Source organism: Manihot esculenta, chromosome 12 (assembly GCF_001659605.2).
Source record: "Manihot esculenta cultivar AM560-2 chromosome 12, M.esculenta_v8, whole genome shotgun sequence".
NCBI lineage: Eukaryota > Viridiplantae > Streptophyta > Magnoliopsida > Malpighiales > Euphorbiaceae > Manihot > Manihot esculenta.
Window position 1 is genome coordinate 35,220,128 of NC_035172.2, and position 19,465 is coordinate 35,239,592.

Consider the following 19,465-nt stretch of genomic DNA (forward strand, 5'->3'; position numbering starts at 1 on the left):
TTGGATTTTTCATTAAATAATATAAAAACAAAACAAAAAACAGTAAATACAGTGACAATGCGCGTGGCACGTGATGGACCATGGGCTGCAACAGCCCAGGGGGGGAGGCCAGACGTGGCTATACACATGGTTAAAGAGGGTCACTTTCGGGGCAGAGTTGCGGGTGACTAGTGTCCAATCGTGCTGCTGCTGGCTCGATAAGGGCACCGGGTCGGCTAGGAGTTGGGTCGGGGGGACCCAATCTCTAGGTGAGAGTGGTCACAAATTGAGCTATGTTTTGAGATTGGTCATGGTTTGGGAAGACAGGCAGCCCCCATTCTCAATTATGTTGTCTCCTATAAATCATCTAATCAATTTTCATTATTTAAGCATGATTTGTGAACAATTAAATGTTTCCTTTCCAATTTTTAATTAATAATTAGTCTGCTATTAACCAAAACCAAATTTCTAATACGGACAATGCTTACAGTATTAAATTGCTTTTATTTAGCTTATTGGAATTTATTTTTTAAATAATATTTTGAAAAATAAATTATTTTCCTTTTTTAATTGAAATATTAAAAAAACAAAAGGATATCAATGAAATTTACATATAAAATGTCTAATAATATTAATATAATTATGATATTAATGAGATTTATAAATACAAAGTCTAGCAATATTAATAAATTATCAAAATTCAATACATACTCTTATTTGAAAAAAAAATCATTTTATTTAAAAACAATTTAATAATTACTTTAATATAGAAAATATTTTATTAAATTCAATACATACTCTCATTTGAAAAAAAAAGTCATTTTATTTAAAAACAATTTAATAATTACTTTAATATAGAAAATATTTTATTTTTATAAAATTTTAAATTTGAGTTGAAATGTGCATCAAAACTCATCTCTTTCTTAGTAGATTAAGATTTTACAGAAAATTACTCAAAACTCATCTTTTTCCAAACATATCGAGATTTTACACAAAGTTATTATTGTTAACGGATATAATCCAATAAACATCTAATGTATATAAAAATTAAAATATGTATTCTTACACACCCATTTTAAATTTAAAATAATTTATTATATTAATTCATTCAATCAATTTATCAAATTGAGCTTTAAATTGGTTGTTTATAAATTGGTTGTTTATAAATGTCAACCGATGACCACTGGGCTTCACTACTCCGGTATAGGGCCTACCCCACGATAGCGACTCTGATCTAAAGGTCATGGGGCCTCTTCAACGAGGCAGCCTGGACCACTCAGCCCTGAGGTCGAGCCTCTCGTAGATCTCAGTCCTTTCACACCAAACTCGGCCCTGAAACATGACAGGAGAAAGGACGGTAGGTCCAGTCACCTCACAGCCCTATCCAGACGCGCACCGGAAGGAAATAAATGGCCGCCTAGCATGGAGAGGACGTCTAATGCTTTCGTACGTACAGACCCGTATGATAGAGACATGTGACACTGTAGTTGAGAGGCCGTTAGGCATCGCTAACGGACAAAAAAAAAGGAATAAAGGGAAGAGAGTACCTTCCCTCACTTAAGCTTACCCAACCATTGTAAACCCTATTTTCTCTTGATATGATCATCAACCATCTCACTCTTTATGTTTTATAAATTGAGTTAGCTTTATTTTTAACCATATCATTTGATTTTATTATCAAAATGATTCATTAAATTTTTTCCGATTCACTTAAAATTAAAATCAGTCTTCCATTCACATGTACTGATTAAACATTATATTATTAATCCACTTCACATATACCAACCGCTTAAATAGATTAAAAAAAAAACTTAAATACTTGACATTTTAAAAATATATGAAATATTAAGTATATTTGTAAAAATAGAGAAATTTAGTTATTTTTTTCTTAAACTATACAGACTAAAATAAATTTTCCTGAAAAACCCTTCCATAAATATTTATAATTAATGAGTTTTACTTAATAATATTAAAATTATTTTATAAACTTTTAAATTTAAATCTGACTTCATATGAAATTATAGAAGTGTGCATTTTTTTTTCTTCCCAAAAATTTTAAATTTATTTATTTTTTATTTTTAATCTAAATAAGATAAAATATTCGTTTTAATTTAGTCTAGAGAACCTCAAAAATAGATAGATTGAATTTAATAAAAACTTGAATCGAATTAATGAGAGACAAAGTGTCGGATCAAAACATGCACTCTCCCTATCAATGTGTTGGACCAAAGTCAGTGGTCATCCAATCGAAATCTACGCGTAATAATTAAAATCAATTTTTAAATTTTTATTAAAAATTTAAATTACTAAATATGACAAAAAAATAAATTCATACACCTAATTTTATTTAAAAATTAAAAATTTAAAAGTACAATAGCTTTTACCTGTCTTGTTAAATTCGTCATTAAATAAAATAAATTTCAGAGTCAGCCTTCAGTTTTGTTTAATATGAAATTGAATTAAATAAATTAAAAATTAAAATTTTAATATTTATAAAAATTAAATCGAATCGATTTTAATTAAAAATTAAATTAAATCAAACTGATTTGATTCAATTTCATTTGATTTGATTCGTTTGAATTTTTAATAAATTTTTTATTTTTTATATTTTATTTTTAATATTTTAAAATTTAATTAAAATATTTTAACTTTAATATAATTTAATTTTCATATTATTGAAAAGGGAAAATTATTTTTTAGTTTCTGAGATTTAACATAATTAATACTTCTGTCTCTCTATTTTGGCGACCCAACACTTAAATCTTTCACTTTCTCTTCCATTCAAATTCATAGTCCTTCCGTCCATTTAAACTGTTTGGTCAAAGAGTCAAAGGTAAGAGGTGATAATTTTTTCCAAAAATTTCATATTTTTTTTTTCTTTCATATTTTCTCCAGTTACTTTTATCCAAGAAGAAGAAGAAGAAGAAGAAGAAAGAAGAAGAAGAAGAAGAAGTTGCAGAAAGGGTAGGAAGAAGAAGAAGAAAAAGAAGAAGAAGAAGAAGAAGTTACAGAAAGGGTAGGAAGAAGAATAAGAAGAAAGAAGAAGAAGAAGAAGTTGCAGAAAGGGTAGGAATAATAATAATAATAATAATAATAATAATAATAATAATAATAATAATAGACATTTGGGTTTGGGTTAGTGTGGGTTAATTTTATCAATTCAGTGTTCCAAACGGCTATTTTGAACGGAAGGACTATGTATTTGGATAGAAAAGAAAGTGAGTGATTTAAGTGTTGGGTCGCCAAAATAGAGGGACAGAAGTGTTAATTACGTTAAACCTCAGGGACTAAAAAATAATTTTTCCTATTAAAAATAATATACTATTATCACTAATCGGTTTAATTTAATTTATTTAATTTTTTCTGTCTAAAATCGAATTCAACCCAAATAACTCAAATTTTTAAAATTAAAAATTAAATTGAACTGAAATAAATAAAAATTGAACTAAAATTTTAAATTAATTCACTTTAATTGATTTTTTTATTTTTAAATTATTTTTAAGACTGTAACATTTAATAAAATCAAATTAATATTGGTAAAAAATCAAATTCGACTGAATTTAACCAGATATTTTGTGAACGTTATTGGTAGAAAAGGGTTCATGTATATGATATTTTTTTCAAACTACTGTAATAATTGTGTGATTTAAAAGGGGAGGGATCAAATCCATATTGTCTCTTTCACAATGTATATATAATTGTAGAAGAGGAGGAAATGCTTCAAAATAATTAAGGTTGACATTAGGGTTTGGATTTTGTCTACGAATTATTTCAAGATTGATCCTTATAGATTTCTATATTTAAAATTTAACAGTATAGTTATTATAGTTTAAATTGGTTAAATTGAAATTTTCGTCTTTAAAATTTCTGTTAATTTTATTAAAAATTATCAAATACCCTTAAAATAAATTTTTTATTATTAAATTATATCATAATTAATATTTATGTGCCTTAATTTATTAAAAATAAATAATTTAATTTTAATTGAAAAAATATACATTATTTTAAAAAATAAATAGAGAGATTTTTAATTTAATGGATTAAAAATATAAAAATAAACTATTAAATTTAAAAAATAGAAAGAGGTATATATTAATTTTAATATAATTAAAGGACGAAAAAATAAATTATACTTTGATTTTTCAAGGAACAGCAACTACCGGACAGGTCCAGAAATATTTGTTTGTCAGATAGAAGACGCTACAAGGAAAATTCAGTTAACATTTCTCATCCTTGTCATTAGGATAGCACATCAGCCAGCACATAACCGTTAACTTCACTATGATCCGAACCAAATCAACCCACATTTTCTGATTTTCTTAATTTAAATGATTGAACCCGGTTCGATCTATATTTTTGTATTCTTAAAAAGTGATCGGATTTAATTAATTGAATATTGAAATTTTAGAGACGGTTTATTAATATATTTACAATAAATAATTACAAAATGTCTCATTGGAATGAAACCCTAATTTTTCACAAATTAGCATATATACCTAATAAAAGAGAATTTCATTCTTACCCATTAAATTAATTAATCTATTTGTGAAACTTCATTATTAATTGCAAAGTTTACCTATGGAATTATTAATATTATATTAAAAATAATGGAATATCACATAAAATTAAATTAAAATATATTAGATGATGACCGTCGGATTTCTAAAATCCAAACTGAGGACAGGTCCGAGAGAAAGGAATTGGCCTAAAATCCAGCAAATTCCACTCAGCAGATCAATTCACCAACGCATCATCTAATTCTTGATTTAAGTCGGCTAGATTGACTCAAGGCCTGAACCCATCAAAGAAGGGCCTGACTCGCATGATGTGACGAGTAGGAGAGCAACTCCGACTACACCACAATTTTATCAGCATGCACACTGAAAGAAAATTAAATAGTCGTCTGACGACATTGAACAGACAGATACACCCTTACATATAGATTTGCGTAATAGGAATAGATAATAACAGAATGACGATTACGCATTGCTAAAAAACAAAGAAAGGAGGATAATGAGATACATAATCCCAGATTAAATTTACACACATTTGTAAATTTTATTTTCTCTCAATTCTAGAACATATTACTGCATGAAATGAAATGCATGAATCATATAAATCAAACATTAATGTTTTTGTCTTAAGCCTTAATTAGAAAGAGTAATCATGTTTAATGTATGCTGAATGTGAAGACAATGAGGGTCCATTAAGCAGATTGTCCACAGTACATTTCACGTGATTTTTGGTTCACCATATTTGATCAGCTTATCTGAAAATGATGGAAGCCTCCATCTATGTCGGTTCTTCTCCCTCAATTAATTAATGCATGGTCTTCTGAATAATCCAAAAAAAAACCCTAATTATGACTTAATAATCACTTCAACTGTGTAAAATTAGGGTTAGGTTATTTTGGTCTCTAGGTGTCTTTTAACAATGTAATTCCATTTATGCAATGTTCATTTAAATTCTTGCTTTTAGGCATACAAGAGAATTAGGGCCCAGAAATCTAGCATGCTTGAAGCTGTTCCCTCATCTCTTGATTTCTAATAAATTCAATTCACCACTAGCCTTTTGTTTGTCTTCCAACTCCACTATAAGCCTCCAAGCAAATGAAAAATACTAATTGCATAAGACAAATTCATCACAATTTCAATTATTGTGACATAATTTGCACAACTTTTCCCTTAATTACCTTGGATTAAAAAAAATATAACATGTCATCATTTATTTTTTTTAATTAGAGATTTCAATCGTTCGAGTTTAGAAAAGAGTGTTTTACTATTTTAATATATTTGTTCGACGTGAATGTAAATTAGTCAAGTTATATTGTAAATATTTATTGATTTAATTTTTATATCTCACTTTTTATTTAATAAAGAAGATTAAACCAATTGAATTGCATTAACCTAATTAAAGAGTTAATTAACTAATTAATTAAACTAAGTTAATGAAATAAGTAAGTATGGGATTTGCCATTGGAGAAGGAGTTGTCTGTGCTGGCATTTTCATGCAAAGACAGCAGTGAGACAATGATTTAGACACTAACAAGACCACATTTGTTCACGTAGAATTACTACAAAATTTAGGTCACACTCGACTGCTACACATGTCCAAGTATGTGGGGATGTCCAAATTTCTATATAAGAGATCAATCTTCAAGAGCCTGAACAAATCATCAAAACCAACACTTCTACACAACTCAGATCACAAACCCACAAAGGTTTTCATTAACATGGCTAAACTTCCATGCAAGAATCTTCTTCTTGTGGCCTTCTTCCTCCTTTGCTTTGTTACCATTGGCGCAAAAGGTAATTAATCATTGATCTTTTTCTTGATTCTTGCATGAATCTTTAAAGTTGGTCAAGTATTCTGATGATCATAGCTATATTTTCTTTTGCAGCAAGGAATTTGAAAGTGGCAAACGACATGAATGAAGTAGAGAAGAAGATGAAGGAGCAGGAAGAAAACTCCTTCACATCCAAAGGAAATGAGGTAGCCCCAGATGCTGATGAATTGCTGGGGATGGATTACACTGGCCCCAAAAAGAAGCCTCCAATTCATAATTAAAATGGGAAAATTTTGTCAACTTATGACGATTTTGAGCTTTCATCCATAGTCAGATACTTTAGAAGATAAATTTGAAAAATAGCTATATGTATATTTATAAAATATATGGTTTTCTTTACATGATAGAAGTGTAAACGGGCAAAAGGAGATGGATATTGCACTAGGGTCTAGTGTCTGTGGATTGTTTATGTAAATTAATTAGGGCATGTTTGGCTTGTAACAGCTTAATGAGTTACAGAATACAGAAGTAAAACTTGTCTTTTTGCTATATATCTTGCTGGAGAACTACTGTTGAGTACTGGTCTCTGAATCCATAGAAAATCTTGCATTTCTATACATGAAATGGACACATCTTTTTAACAAAATTTTTCAATCAGAGATGGCAATTAAAAGCCTGAAGTTGAGCAGGAGGTTTGAAGTTCAAATCTTGCTGAGAATGGGGAAGGAGAGGCATTGTAGAAAGAGAGAGAGTTTTGCTCTCTTGTTCTGTGGATTATCTAATAGACTAGAGAGAGAGAGAGAGAGAGAGAGAGAGAGAGAGAGAGAGAGAGAGATCAGGTCACTTTCCACAAAACTGCTAAACACCAGTACACTGCCCCATTTTTTTTTTTTTTTCCTTTTGCAACATCTGGGTGCTCAATCTCTCTCTTGATATGAGAGAACTTGATGATGAGCAGCATGGAAAATTGTGTTAGAAAAGTCAGTTAGAGGTATTAAAACCAATTCTTTAATCTATTAACACAACCCAAACACAGTCTTAACTTTTTTGTTTATGAAATTGATGGCATTGACTTTTATGATAACGTGCCAATATAAACTCACATGATTAAAAACTATATATACATATCTACAGAGAGCGCTTAGAGTTTTTTTTTTGCTCTGAGATATGATTACGACTCAAATTGTACAAAATCATTTTGGCAAATAGGATTGAGTCTAAAAGAATGATTTCTGAGAAAACAATGAGCAACAAGATTGCCTTCTCTTCTGATATGACTGAAAGTTTATTGATAGACAGAAATTAAACGACCATAAAGGCATCCATGCATAGTATATGATATATTTTGTATATCAAGAGAAGGAAAGGGAAATTTTAATTATAAAAGAACTTAAATTACAAAGCTACCTTTTTTAATAGTTTTTTTTTTTTCCTAAAACAATTTTGACTTTTATACGGTAATGCCAAACAGAACTTTAGTACGAGCGAACGAAAATGTCACCCTACATTACCATTTTAGTGGTAAATAAGCATCTTGGACATCCGCTAGCTAGGAATTTTCTTTTGGGATTTGTTCGCCTTGCTTTAGATAAAAAAGAAGAGTTCAAAACAGAAATTCAAGGGTTACTTGGTGGATTTTGCAAGACCTTTCTTTCCTTAATTTCACATCATTTTCCTCTCTTCAACGCATGACAAAAGAATTTCAAAGAACTACAAAACTGTAGTAAAACTTGTTACTATCTTACAACTACCTGTTCTTCAACCAAAAAAGAAAAAGGAATCCCGGCACCGGTGTTTCTTCTTGGATGCACTTCTTAGAGCACTTTTCCAGTGATAATGAAGGAATCCAGGCATTTAGTTTGGCAAAGGTGGGTGTCAGGTGACTCGTAAGGACTCGCTAAGCGCTCGCATCTATTCTGCAGTACAGTGCTGAAACTGTGGTGGTTCCATTCAACAGAGTTTCATGATATAAGTGTTTACTTGGAACTGCAAGGAAGCCGCTTTTGGAAGAATACAACATAGCTTTCAAAAGAAGTGGTTCCTTTCCAAAGAATTTCAGACATCTACAATCCTCTCATAGAAAAGCAAGCTAGCCTCCGCAGCTAGAACATCTTCCTCTGAAACAATGGATACATCAGAGTCCGATATACAAAACCACTGCAGATGGGCAGGCTCGAGATTTTCACTGGTAGATTCTTTCAGTGTCTGGGAACTTGCACTTCTGTAAACAGTATAATGGCCACCCCCGGCCTTCCCGAAGTGCTCTACAACAGAAACAAGTCGATATAGAAAAGGTGCTGTAGGAGCTACTGAGCAAGCTACACCGACCTGCCAAAAGGAGGAGACAACACATCATCTATTAAGACAATCTTAGAGATTAATCACCTGCCTTAAAAAGCAATAAGAACCATCAAATATTCCAAGTGAAAGACCTCAAAATTTCATAAAAGATTTTTTCTTTTGCTCAAATAAATGATAAGGGTTACAGGTATCCAACCAGACGCCACCAGAACTGTGGCAGAAAAACTTGGCATGAATATTTGACTTTTGTAATAAGGTAGCATTCTATAATCATGCAAACTTGACTCTATTCCAGTCATGAATAGAATCTGCAGCTACAATTTTGCAGTAAAACTTAGATAAACATTTTCTTGCACTTCATCACGAATTGAGATTCTAAATCAGTGGTGAATGGCCTATAAGGAAATCAAGATTACATTCTGAAATCAAAGGTTAGAATACAGCCCAAATGGGCCACCTTCCTTCTGAGAAGGGCAAGTACACTATGGTTATAAGCATCAGCTCAAAGAAAAGGTGAAATCAATAGCTGAGTTGGAGAAATAATTACAATTGCGGTTTAAAATTCATTTAGCAAATGTGACAAATAATATGCTAATTTAACAGGTAACTGGTAATGCTAGTTAACCAACTTAATCCTCAAGGTTAATACACTTAATAAAACTTTATTTGTTCCAATCTGATCACTGAACTCGTATTTCATCAAGAATGTAAAGCCTGTTCGGCAACTGGTATTGAGGTTTTAAAATGCTTTTCTAAAAAGCACCACCTTAGATGTTGAAAAAAGCAATTTGCAAAAGTTGTTTTAACTGTTTTAGAGTTTTCATGACAAAAGTATGTCAAAAATAAATTTTTAATAATCTCTAACTAACATATTGAAGATAAGTGTTTTTCTCAACACCAACTCAAACACAAATGTCAAATAGGTGCAGAGTCTCTCATGCCTGGTGCAATCCCATGAAATGTGAGTACACCAAAATCCTATAAGGCAGCCACATGGACAGACGAATGAATACCATATTGCATCTCTGGTCACTACCATTTTGGATCTAACATCCTTCAAGGAGTAGGCTATTATACCCAAACAGAATAAATAGGCTCTTCTCATCCCTTTATCTGTGTATGGATGGCAGATATCAATTATGCACAACATCAATAATTTTCATACGCATAAAGGCAACTTGCTAGGAGTCAACCTAGGTACTGTGATTTGGTGATCCCTATAATAGTATGAAATAAATTAAAATTTAGGGGTCAAGCTCCTGTGCTAAATTGAGTTCTAACAAGGATTACATTTACCTAATTTAACGCATAAAGCCCACTATTTGCTTCACTTTGAAACTACATCTTCTGCTCAAAATTGAAAAGGATAAACTATACGTTTTGTTTGGATGGGGTAAGGAGAAGGGTAAAAAACGCTCATTAGAACAAAGGGAGGTAAGGGTAATAGAATTGAAGTAAATAATAATAATAATCTCCTCTTGTTCAGGTCCAAGTGTGGGAAAGGAGAAAAACTGAAGAGTTAATTAATGAAATATCATACTCTTAAAAGAAAAGAAAATAGGAAGTATAGAAAGAAATTGAACAAAGCACTGTTTTCAATCTTATGATTGGTCACTTGTCCCTCACCCCAAATCAGGTTATAAGAAATTAGGAGCTTTGGGGTCTAAGGATGGGTAAGTCTTTGTTGACCAACATAGAAAGTTCCTAATTAAGAGTATTCAAATTTTTGGGATCCTAATTAGGCTTGATCTAAGAGATTTTATTCTTATTGCAAATATTCCTAATTTAGGTTGCTTGTTTGTGTATAAATACTTAAATATTATAAAGAACAATTCAATTGGAATAGAATAAAAATTCCTCCCAAAATTTTTCATGGTATCAATTTTTTTTTCTTGATTTTAGGGTTTAAATTCATTTTTTTCTTAGGATTTCTAAAATCCTAGATCCACCTTTTTGATAATACCCTATTTAGGAACCTTTTTTCATCTCATCGCTGCCACCAGCAGGGTCGCCGAACCTTCACAGACCAGCCGTCTAGCTCCGACACCGGAAATCCACGCGCGTGTGGCTCACACGCCCTCACAAGATTCTACGTCTTTCCCATGCGCTGACGCATGTGACGTTTTTCGATAATCTTTTTCGACGGCAATCCTTTCCGGCAGACTTGCCTTCAAGTTCCGCCTCGGACCTGTGTGGACCTATGACTTGTTCACCTTTTTCCGGCGTGGGAGACATTTTCCAGTAGTTTTTCCGACAATGATTTTTTCTGGTAGACTTACCTTCAAGTCGCGCTTCTGATCTGCTGGATCCATACCTTTTTCATCGGTGAATAGTAATTCCTTTTTCAGTAACAATAATTTTCCACTGTTTTTGACAGAAAAAGAGTGATGTTTTCTTGAAATGCCAGTGACTTGTGTGGGTAATGTAAGGACTTCTAGTAATGTTTTTGTTTTGTTTCTTAATGCTGCTCCATGGATTATTAATTCTGGTGCAAATAGACATATGACAGGCTCTTTTGAAGACTTCCTTAATTATCTTCTATGTCTACGAACATACACTGTCAGAATTGCAAATGGTTCTTTCACTCCTATATCTAGAACCCGTTCTATTATTTGTACTCTAAATATCAAGTTATCATCTGTTCTTCATGTTCCTTATTTCCCTGTTAATTTTTTATCTGTTAGTGCTCTCACTAAAGTATTTAACTGTAAAATTGAATTTTTTTCCTAATCATTGTGTTATTCAGGACCTTCAAACTGGAAAGAGGATTGGTAATGGTAGACTGCACGATAGATTATATATGTTGGAAGGAAATTTGAATTTAAATTCACATCGGACTCTTTTTGGAATAAATTAGAATGTTAATCAGGAAATCATACAGTGGTATCGACGGTTAGGACACCCATCCGTCTTTGTTTTAGAGAAACTTTATCCTGATTTATTTTTCAAGTCTCAATGTGATTCTTTAGTTTGTGATGCTTGTGAGTACACTAAGCATATAAGAGCCTCTTATCCCTCTAGTAATAATAGGAGTACGATCTCTTTTATGACCATCCATTCTGACGTTGAAAACCTACTCAAATGGTCTCATTATCTGATAATCGTTGGTTTATTACTTTTATTGATTGTTGCACTCACATGACTTAGGTTTATTTGATAAAGGCAACGAGTGGTGTAGTTTATTGCTTTCAATCTTTTCACAAGATGATCTATACTCAATTTGATGCTAAGATAAAAGTTTTAAGAACTGATAATGGTACAGAGTACATGAATGACCATTTTTCTGCTTATCTAGAGTCTAATGGGATACTGCATCAAACTAGTTGTCCTTACACTAGTGCATAAAATGGTGTTACTGAAAAAAAAAAAAAAAGCACTTGTTGGAAGTAGCCCGATCTCTCCTTTTCACCATGAACCTTCCAAAAACCTATTGGGGAGATGCAGTTTTAGCTTACCTCATTAATAGAATGTCTCTTAGAGCTCTTACCTTTAAAAGCCTTTTAGAGATGCTACAAGGGAAAAACGCTTATATTATTCCACCAAAGGTGTTTAGACGCACAAGTTTTGTTCATATTAGGACAGGTGGGAAGCTCGATCCAAGGGCTATTAAATGTGTGTTTATTCGGTACTCTCCCATAGAGAAGGGTTACAAGTGTTACCACCCTCCATCTAGAAAATACTTTTTCAGTATGGATGTTACATTTAGAGAGACTAAATCTTATTTCAGTACTACCCCATCACCTCTTCAAGGGGAGGACAACGAGAGAGAAAAGATGATTCCTAATCCTATAACTCTAGAACGTTTTACTCTAGAGGATACTACTATACAGGGGGAGACTATTGGTGATCAGGAAACTATTATACAGGAGAGACTATTGATGATCAAATTGGGCGTTTGGATAAACCAAATTTAAGGAGATACTTAAGAAGAGACAAAATAGAAGCAAAAAAAGCCATTGTGCAGTCTACTCAGTGTTATAAATCTTCCTCTTCTCCATCTAGTGAGTTATCCCTAATCCTTGATCCCTTTGATAATCTAAATACCAATTGTTCAAAGAAAAGGAGTTAGATCTTGCACAAAACATTTTATTTCTAACTTTCTCTCTTATAATTCTTTGTCTCTATCCTATAGAGTCTTTGTCTTGTCTATTTTCTCTGTGTCTATTCCACAAAATTGAAAGGAAGCTCTTGCAAATCCTAAGTAGAAGGGAGCAGTGATTGAAGAGATGAAAGAAACAGCAAAAAATGAGACTTGGGAGTTTGTCACTCTCCCACCTTGGAAGAAACTTGTTGGCTTCAAATAGGTGCTCACTTTGAAACACAAAGCAGATAAATCAATTGAAAGATTCAAGACTGGACTAGTGGCCTAGAGACACACTCAAACCTATGGAGTGGATTACCAGGAGACATTTAATCCTGTTGTAAAAATAAACTCAGTCAGAGTATTGTTGTCTTGCGCTCTCAACCTTGATTGGGATCTACAATAATTTAATGTGAAAAATACATTACTCCGGAGACTTAGAAGAGGAAGTATATATGAAAATCCCTCTTGGATTTGCTGATAAAAAACACAAGAAAAGATGTGAAGGTTAAAGAAAGCCTTGTATGGATTGAAGCAGTCACCCGGAGCGTGGTTTGATCGATTTAGTAGAGCTCTGATTTTCTTTGGCTATCAATGAAGCAATGCTGGCCATACCCTATTTATCAGACATCACAAGGGTAAAATTACTCTTCTTATAGTCTATATTGATGACATAGTAATGACAGGGAATAACACAAAAGAGATGATTCGGCTGAAAAAACTTTTGGCTCAGGAGTTCGAAATTAAAGATATAGGATTACTGGGAATCGAGGTTGTCAGGTCAAGGAAGGGAATATTTATTTCTCAGAGAAAATACATTCTATATCTTTTAAAAGAAACTGATATGTTAGGTTGTAAACCATAAGAAACTCCCATTCAGAGCAATCACAAGCTACAAGCAGGGATTAGTGAATAAGTGGATATGGATAGATATAAGAGGTTGGTAGGCAGACTGATTTATCTTTCACATATTTGATCAGACATAGCATAAGCAGTCAGTTTATGCATGGTCCTTGTGAGTCTCACATGCAAGCTGTTTTTCGCATTTTGCGATACTTGAAGTCCGCTCCTAGAAAATGTCTCCTATTCTCTAAACACGATCTTCTTTGCATACATTCAGTCACAAAAACAGATTGGGCTGGATCCCTGATGATAGAAAATCAACTAGTGGTTATTGTAAACTTGTGGAAGGAAACCTTATTACTTGGAGAAGCAAAAAGCAAAATATTGTTGTTCGATCAAGTGCTGAAGCAGAATATAGAATGATGGCGCAAAGTGTTTGTGACTTGAAGAAGTAAAAAGCAAAGTGTTGTTGCTTGATCAAGTGCTGAGGCAGAATATAGAACGATGGCACAAAGTGTTTGTGAACTCCTATGATTGCAGAGATTGTTAGAGAAATTGAAACTATTGGAGAGGGACAAACTCTTCTTGTACTGTGACAATAAAGCTGTCATCAGTATAGCTCATAATCCGGTTCAACATGACCGAACGAAGCACGTAGAGATTGATTGGCACTTCATTAAAGAGAAGTTAATAAATGGTGTCTAAAGGTTAGATTACATGACTTCTGACTGATGTGTTTATTAAAAGGCTCAGCAACAAGAACTATCATACCTTGGTTTGCAAGTTGGGCATATGTGATATCTATGCACCAACTTGAGGGGAGTGTTGACCAACAATAATTAAGCTTGATTTAAGAGATTTTATTCTTATTGTAAATATTTCTAATTTCGATTGATTCTTTATACATAAATACTCAAACCTTATAAAGATCAATTCAATTAGAATAAAATAAAAAATACCCCTCAACCTCAAATTACCTCTCTCCCAAAAAAGTATAGGAGGATAAACCTCTCCCATTTATCCTTCCCTCTCCCCCTCCTTACCAACAACCCAAACAGTGAAGTCAGGAATGCCTTAAAGGCAGAAGCCACTTACGACAAGTGTCAAATTTTAGGACATAAAATAATTGAGACAAATAACCCTTCACCAGCTCTGTAGATATGTTACATAATCTCTTACCTAAATTCAACCCATATACCCAGGTGAACTCCTAACTCTAAAAAACAATTAGTAGGCTGCATGAGCTTCTCACCAAAGGAATAGCCCAAAAATTAAAATTTGGGACTTCCAACTTTGACTTTGACCATTGAAATTGTAGTGAGCGAGTTAATACGGTGGGAAAAGCTATTTCCATGTAGTAGAGGACTGAACCAAAACATCCATATCACATGCACAAAAATACACATCAGAGATAGATAGGCAGACTGCAAAAGCAAAAACAAGTATGTCCTTATTGGCAATCAATCAGCCTACCTTGTCATTAGTTTGCAAGCTCACATCAGTACATATGGCTTTGGAACAGCCTTTGATTTTGGGCAAACCAGATTCTCCCAAGAAGGTTTCTACATGTCCATTGAACCCAGACCCATCAACTGCTACAACCTTTGAGTAGGTACTTTGCCCAAAAGTACAATTTAGCATTCTTGTGTCTGATTGCACATTAAAATGATTCAAATGAGGCCTTGCTTTTTGACATTGTGCCTTTTCCAAAGTGAATGGAAGCATGTTCAAAATTAATGGAAACCGGACATGGCCCTACAACCATCAATGCAGCAAAGCCACTGTTATGCTAAGATTTTCATTGCATCAATTTATGCAAGGAATACATGGCAAGAGTATTAAATATATCCCTTAAAAACTGAGGGGACATATAAACATAAGACACCCAAGTCGTGGAAATTTGAATACCTGAAGTTTGACTAGTTCTCCAAAGTGGTTTACTGAAACACGCTGTAGATGAAGGCATAAAATCTGCAAGTACATCATGGAACATCAGTATGCATATAGAAAATTAAAATGCTCCTATATAACCACAGAAAGCAGGAAACTGGTTTCAGAGAAATAAAAGCTTGGGCAAAATACCCAATTTCGAAGTGCAGGTAGCAGTTACTTCTTCCAAGCCTATCTTATTCATAAAAAGTAAAAATAATTGAAGAAAAATGAAATGCATATTTCCCAAGTAACCATCAGCCCTTGGTCCATCCTAAATTACCCAGAAGCAAACAAATGTAGTTGCTTTTTCCTCTGGTTGGGTGCATTGGTTTCATTATTTGATCCATAGAAAGCCATTGGCCCATTATTGGTCATATTACTCCTAAAAGACTAACAATAACGTGCAAGAGGCATGGAACCACTGGATTTGGCAGTTACCATCAAAGTATTAAATTCAATGTCAATGGTACTGCATGTTATTAGCATGTGGAGTAGTGGAAAAGTGCACTAAACCACATCAACCTTGCACATGACATTTTTACAAGAATTCTAGAGTAATATGTGTTATGTTAAAACTACTAGAAAGTTCAGCGTCCATACCTTTGGGCAACGAGCAATACTTAGTTGCTTTAGAGTGCGTGAAAAGTTATTTGACCATGGTATATTTTCAAGATGAGAAAGACTGTGGCAGGTACAGGAATCTTGCATACTGCATCTCCTAATTTCTTCAATGTCTCTCTGAAATATGAAGTCAGAAAAACAACATAAGGATGAGAAACAAATGTATCTCTGTGTGAGCAAGTGTGTGTATCACTCAACCACTTCCCAAAAATGAAGAACCAGAATAAGCCCAATTTAGAAGTAGACCAGGTCAATAAAAAAAAAAAGTAAAAAGAACACAAATTAAGGATAAAAAAAAATTGAAGAACTAAACTAGACAACAAAAAAGGAGATAAGTTTGTCAAAAATGTAAAATAAGATGAAGTAAGGGTCAGGAAAAAGGAGAAGCAAACAACAGGAGTCTCTTCAATATGGCCCAGGGTTGCTCCTCAGATGCCAACAGGGTAACTCTCAATAATTGGGAATAACCAAGGTTATATGAATAGGAAGTTACCTCTTTCGCTCCTTTTAAGGACAAAAACTTCATTGCAGCAATGTGCCAACAATGGCTGCAGTTGTAATTCTCAACTTGTTCAGCAACAATGAACTGCTTCAAGCACTCCTCTAAGGTACATCCAGCCATCTAGTATCATCTTTTAAAAAATTAAATCAGGGATACACCCTTGGTTTGCAGTAAAAGTAACTACAGTGATGGCAATTCAAGGGATATTATCAATTATCAAATAAGCACAATAACAAAATAGCAAAACCTGTGTTAACATACAATGGTAGAACTGCTTTCAAGCATTGGCAGAAGAGGTAAGCTATGAAAAAATTGAAAATTCAATGAAATCTGCAAAACAACAAAAGTATAATTAAACAACATGGACCTATAAGATAGGATAAGAATCAAAGCAGTTTGCCGCACAATATACACATAAGAAATGACATTTGTAGGAAGGAAACATGTGCTAAAAAGGTTTCTAACCTATAAATATGTAAAACATTCACCACTCACTACAAATTTGCAAATATACCGTCACTGTACAATTCTAAATAATTATGCAGAAAATGAAGGTGAAGACGAATAAGATACATACATACGTTGCACATGGAAAGTCTTATATGAGGGCAGCACAAACCTGAGATGAACAACTTTGACAAGTTAAAATGCTACTAAGAATCCCATCAAATGGTCCAAATAAGTGCTGTTGCCACCTTTCTTGTTCATTCAGTATTTCTCCCCTCCTTGGAGCAAGAATCCTATAGTTAGAAGAAGCAAAAGCATCTGCTAGAGAACTCTCCTTTGGAGGGTAAGAATCTAAAAATTCTTCTCTTAAAGATGACAACAGATGAAGAAATGCTTCTTCAGCATCCTATGCATGGAAAAACAAAAATCAGTCACAGGAATGTTATTGCTTGCTGAAAGAACTCTGAAAATGCAATGACCTGTTGGCTTGTTAAACTGAAATTTTGAATATAGTCAGACATTGCAAGCATCACCTTCCTCGGACTTAAAACCACTCTCTGTTCACCAAATGCAGATAGTTCTACAGAAATGGAGAATTCACTAATTAGATTACCATGATCATGTCAAATATAATCACAGAAGTTCCAGGAAAAAAAAAAAATTCCAAGTTCAATAGTAATTCAGAATCTTAAGTTGGTTTTCAGGAACCAGGCAGGGTATTTAGCAGAAGTCATTCCCATAAATCTTATACTGAACCTGGAAGTGCAGAAAAAAAATATATGACATTGAATAATAATTATTTATAATACTGAAATTTGGAAAACTAAGACATTTCCTATTCTCATCTGATATATCCACGAGTGCTTTAAATAATTTAAAAATGAATATCATCAACAATTTATTTTTAAAAAAAGGTCCAACAAGTAGAGTAAGGTGCTATAAGAACAAAAATGCCTGCAATACTTCAACTGTAACTCGTAAACACAGCTTAGCCAACAACCCAGACGCGAAACCTCCACCTTCACTCTAATGCATGTATATTTTATTCTCTAAATTTATGTTATTTCAGCTTTATTTATGTTATTTCAGCTTTACCTTCTAGTAAAGCAGCCAAAGCAACTGTAAGGTGTAAATTTTCACCCCACTCTCCAATGGCAGATGATTCCAAATCTTCTATTGCCTTTTGAAGAAAAGGTTGGAAATATGAACAGCTAGCTAGAGCCTGTTAAGTGGTAATAGGAAGAGAATAAATCATTACAGTTTCTCCAATTGAAGAACAAAATACTTATCTATAGTCTATTTGGCTACCAACGGCTAATTCTTTCATTCTCTATTAAATTTTCTCATTAGCTATACATAATTGGATCGTCCAATACTGATATCCAGTACCCACATGCCAAACGGGATCATACCTGTAATATGACATTCAAAAAGCAATTATTCCCAAGATTTTGCAAGCCAGGAACGAAGTAGAGCTTCTCCAGACGATTTTCTCTCCGAGCCAACCAAGGTAAACGAGTTAAATTCCCTAAGTTGCGGTCTCTTATTAAAGCCAAAAGCAAACCAGTAACACCCAGAACACCAGCCACCGATATGTGAAACCCAGAAGCTGAAACCCACTTCACATGAGACAAAGATTTGCACCCATGCTTGAGATTGCAGATTACTGAGTCCATTGCTTTGTCTACTTCGATTTTGGTTTGAAGAAGAAGCAGTGTTAAGAAAGGCACCTAAGGCCAAAAAAGAATTGAGGGTCTCGACTGAGTTAATTTCAACTATCAGTCTAAGCATAATTAGTTGAATCAAAGCCCTTCCCAACTTTAAATTATACTATCCTACAATTATTTTGAGTTTTAATTTTAATATTATTAAAAAAAAATTTAAAAATATTATTAAAATAAAAAATATAAAAAAAATACCATTGATTTTTCACTTTGAATATATATGACCTATTTCAATTTATGTCAATTTTGTGCCTGGAAAACCGACGAAACCAATGCTTTTTTATACTTCAGCATTAAAATTTCTATAACTATTTAACATTGAAACTAATTTGTAAATTAATTTACCATTTTATCTACCCAACTTATTATTAAATAAATAACATAACTAAATATTTTATTTTTTATGATTATATTGCAATGATTTATAATAATAAAATTCTCAATAATTTATAACTTTATTTTAAGTGTTAAAGTTAATTTTTCAAATAAATAAATGAAAGTTAGAATGAAATAATATTTATATTGGCTTTTTTTTTATTATTGGAAATTAGAGGTCGTGAGAGTGGATCTAAAATCTCTCAAATTTACTAGATTTACACATATGCACTGTACTCCTAAAATATTTTTAGATTATTTATTTAGAGGATGAAACATATTGATACCTCTCAAGTTGTTCCTAAAACTCTTTAGAGGGGAGTGACTAGTTGACCACTACTAAGATGATTCAATCTCTTTATTTATTTTTTATT

The 19,465-nt window shown here is 32.8% G+C and overlaps 2 protein-coding genes across 2 annotated transcripts; one reads left to right on the plus strand and one right to left on the minus strand.

Moving 5' to 3' along the window:
• The first annotated feature begins 6,134 nt into the window (after positions 1 to 6,134).
• LOC110628769 (protein GOLVEN 2) lies at positions 6,135 to 6,814 on the plus strand. Its single transcript, XM_021775568.2, has 2 exons — positions 6,135 to 6,287; positions 6,380 to 6,814. The coding sequence occupies exons 1-2, from the start codon at positions 6,212 to 6,214 to the stop codon at positions 6,544 to 6,546; spliced, it is 243 nt and encodes an 80-aa protein (XP_021631260.1). The 5' UTR covers positions 6,135 to 6,211; the 3' UTR covers positions 6,547 to 6,814.
• A 985-nt stretch (positions 6,815 to 7,799) lies between these two features.
• Positions 7,800 to 18,791, minus strand: LOC110627269 (ubiquitin carboxyl-terminal hydrolase 27). The gene is made up of 10 exons (XM_021773516.2): positions 18,405 to 18,791; positions 18,088 to 18,214; positions 17,472 to 17,572; positions 17,165 to 17,398; positions 16,807 to 16,875; positions 16,537 to 16,665; positions 16,023 to 16,160; positions 15,399 to 15,461; positions 14,964 to 15,245; positions 7,800 to 8,593 (listed from the first exon to the last, which is right to left on the minus strand). The coding sequence occupies exons 1-10, from the start codon at positions 18,666 to 18,668 to the stop codon at positions 8,321 to 8,323; spliced, it is 1,680 nt and encodes a 559-aa protein (XP_021629208.1). The 5' UTR covers positions 18,669 to 18,791; the 3' UTR covers positions 7,800 to 8,320.
• Positions 18,792 to 19,465: the final 674 nt, after the last annotated feature.

Bases quoted from the DNA above. Each gene is read 5' to 3' on its own strand.
- LOC110628769 (XM_021775568.2), top strand. From the start codon at position 6,212: ATGGCTAAACTTCCATGCAAGAATCTTCTTCTTGTGGCCTTCTTCCTC. The intron at 6,288-6,379 runs GTAATTAATCAT...TTTCTTTTGCAG, and splicing joins TGTTACCATTGGCGCAAAAG to CAAGGAATTTGAAAGTGGCA.
- LOC110627269 (XM_021773516.2), bottom strand. From the start codon at position 18,668: ATGGACTCAGTAATCTGCAATCTCAAGCATGGGTGCAAATCTTTGTCT. The intron at 17,399-17,471 runs GTCATTGCATTT...TTCCATGCATAG, and splicing joins TCAGTTTAACAAGCCAACAG to GATGCTGAAGAAGCATTTCT. The intron at 16,666-16,806 runs GTATGTTAACAC...AGATGATACTAG, and splicing joins TTGAAAGCAGTTCTACCATT to ATGGCTGGATGTACCTTAGA.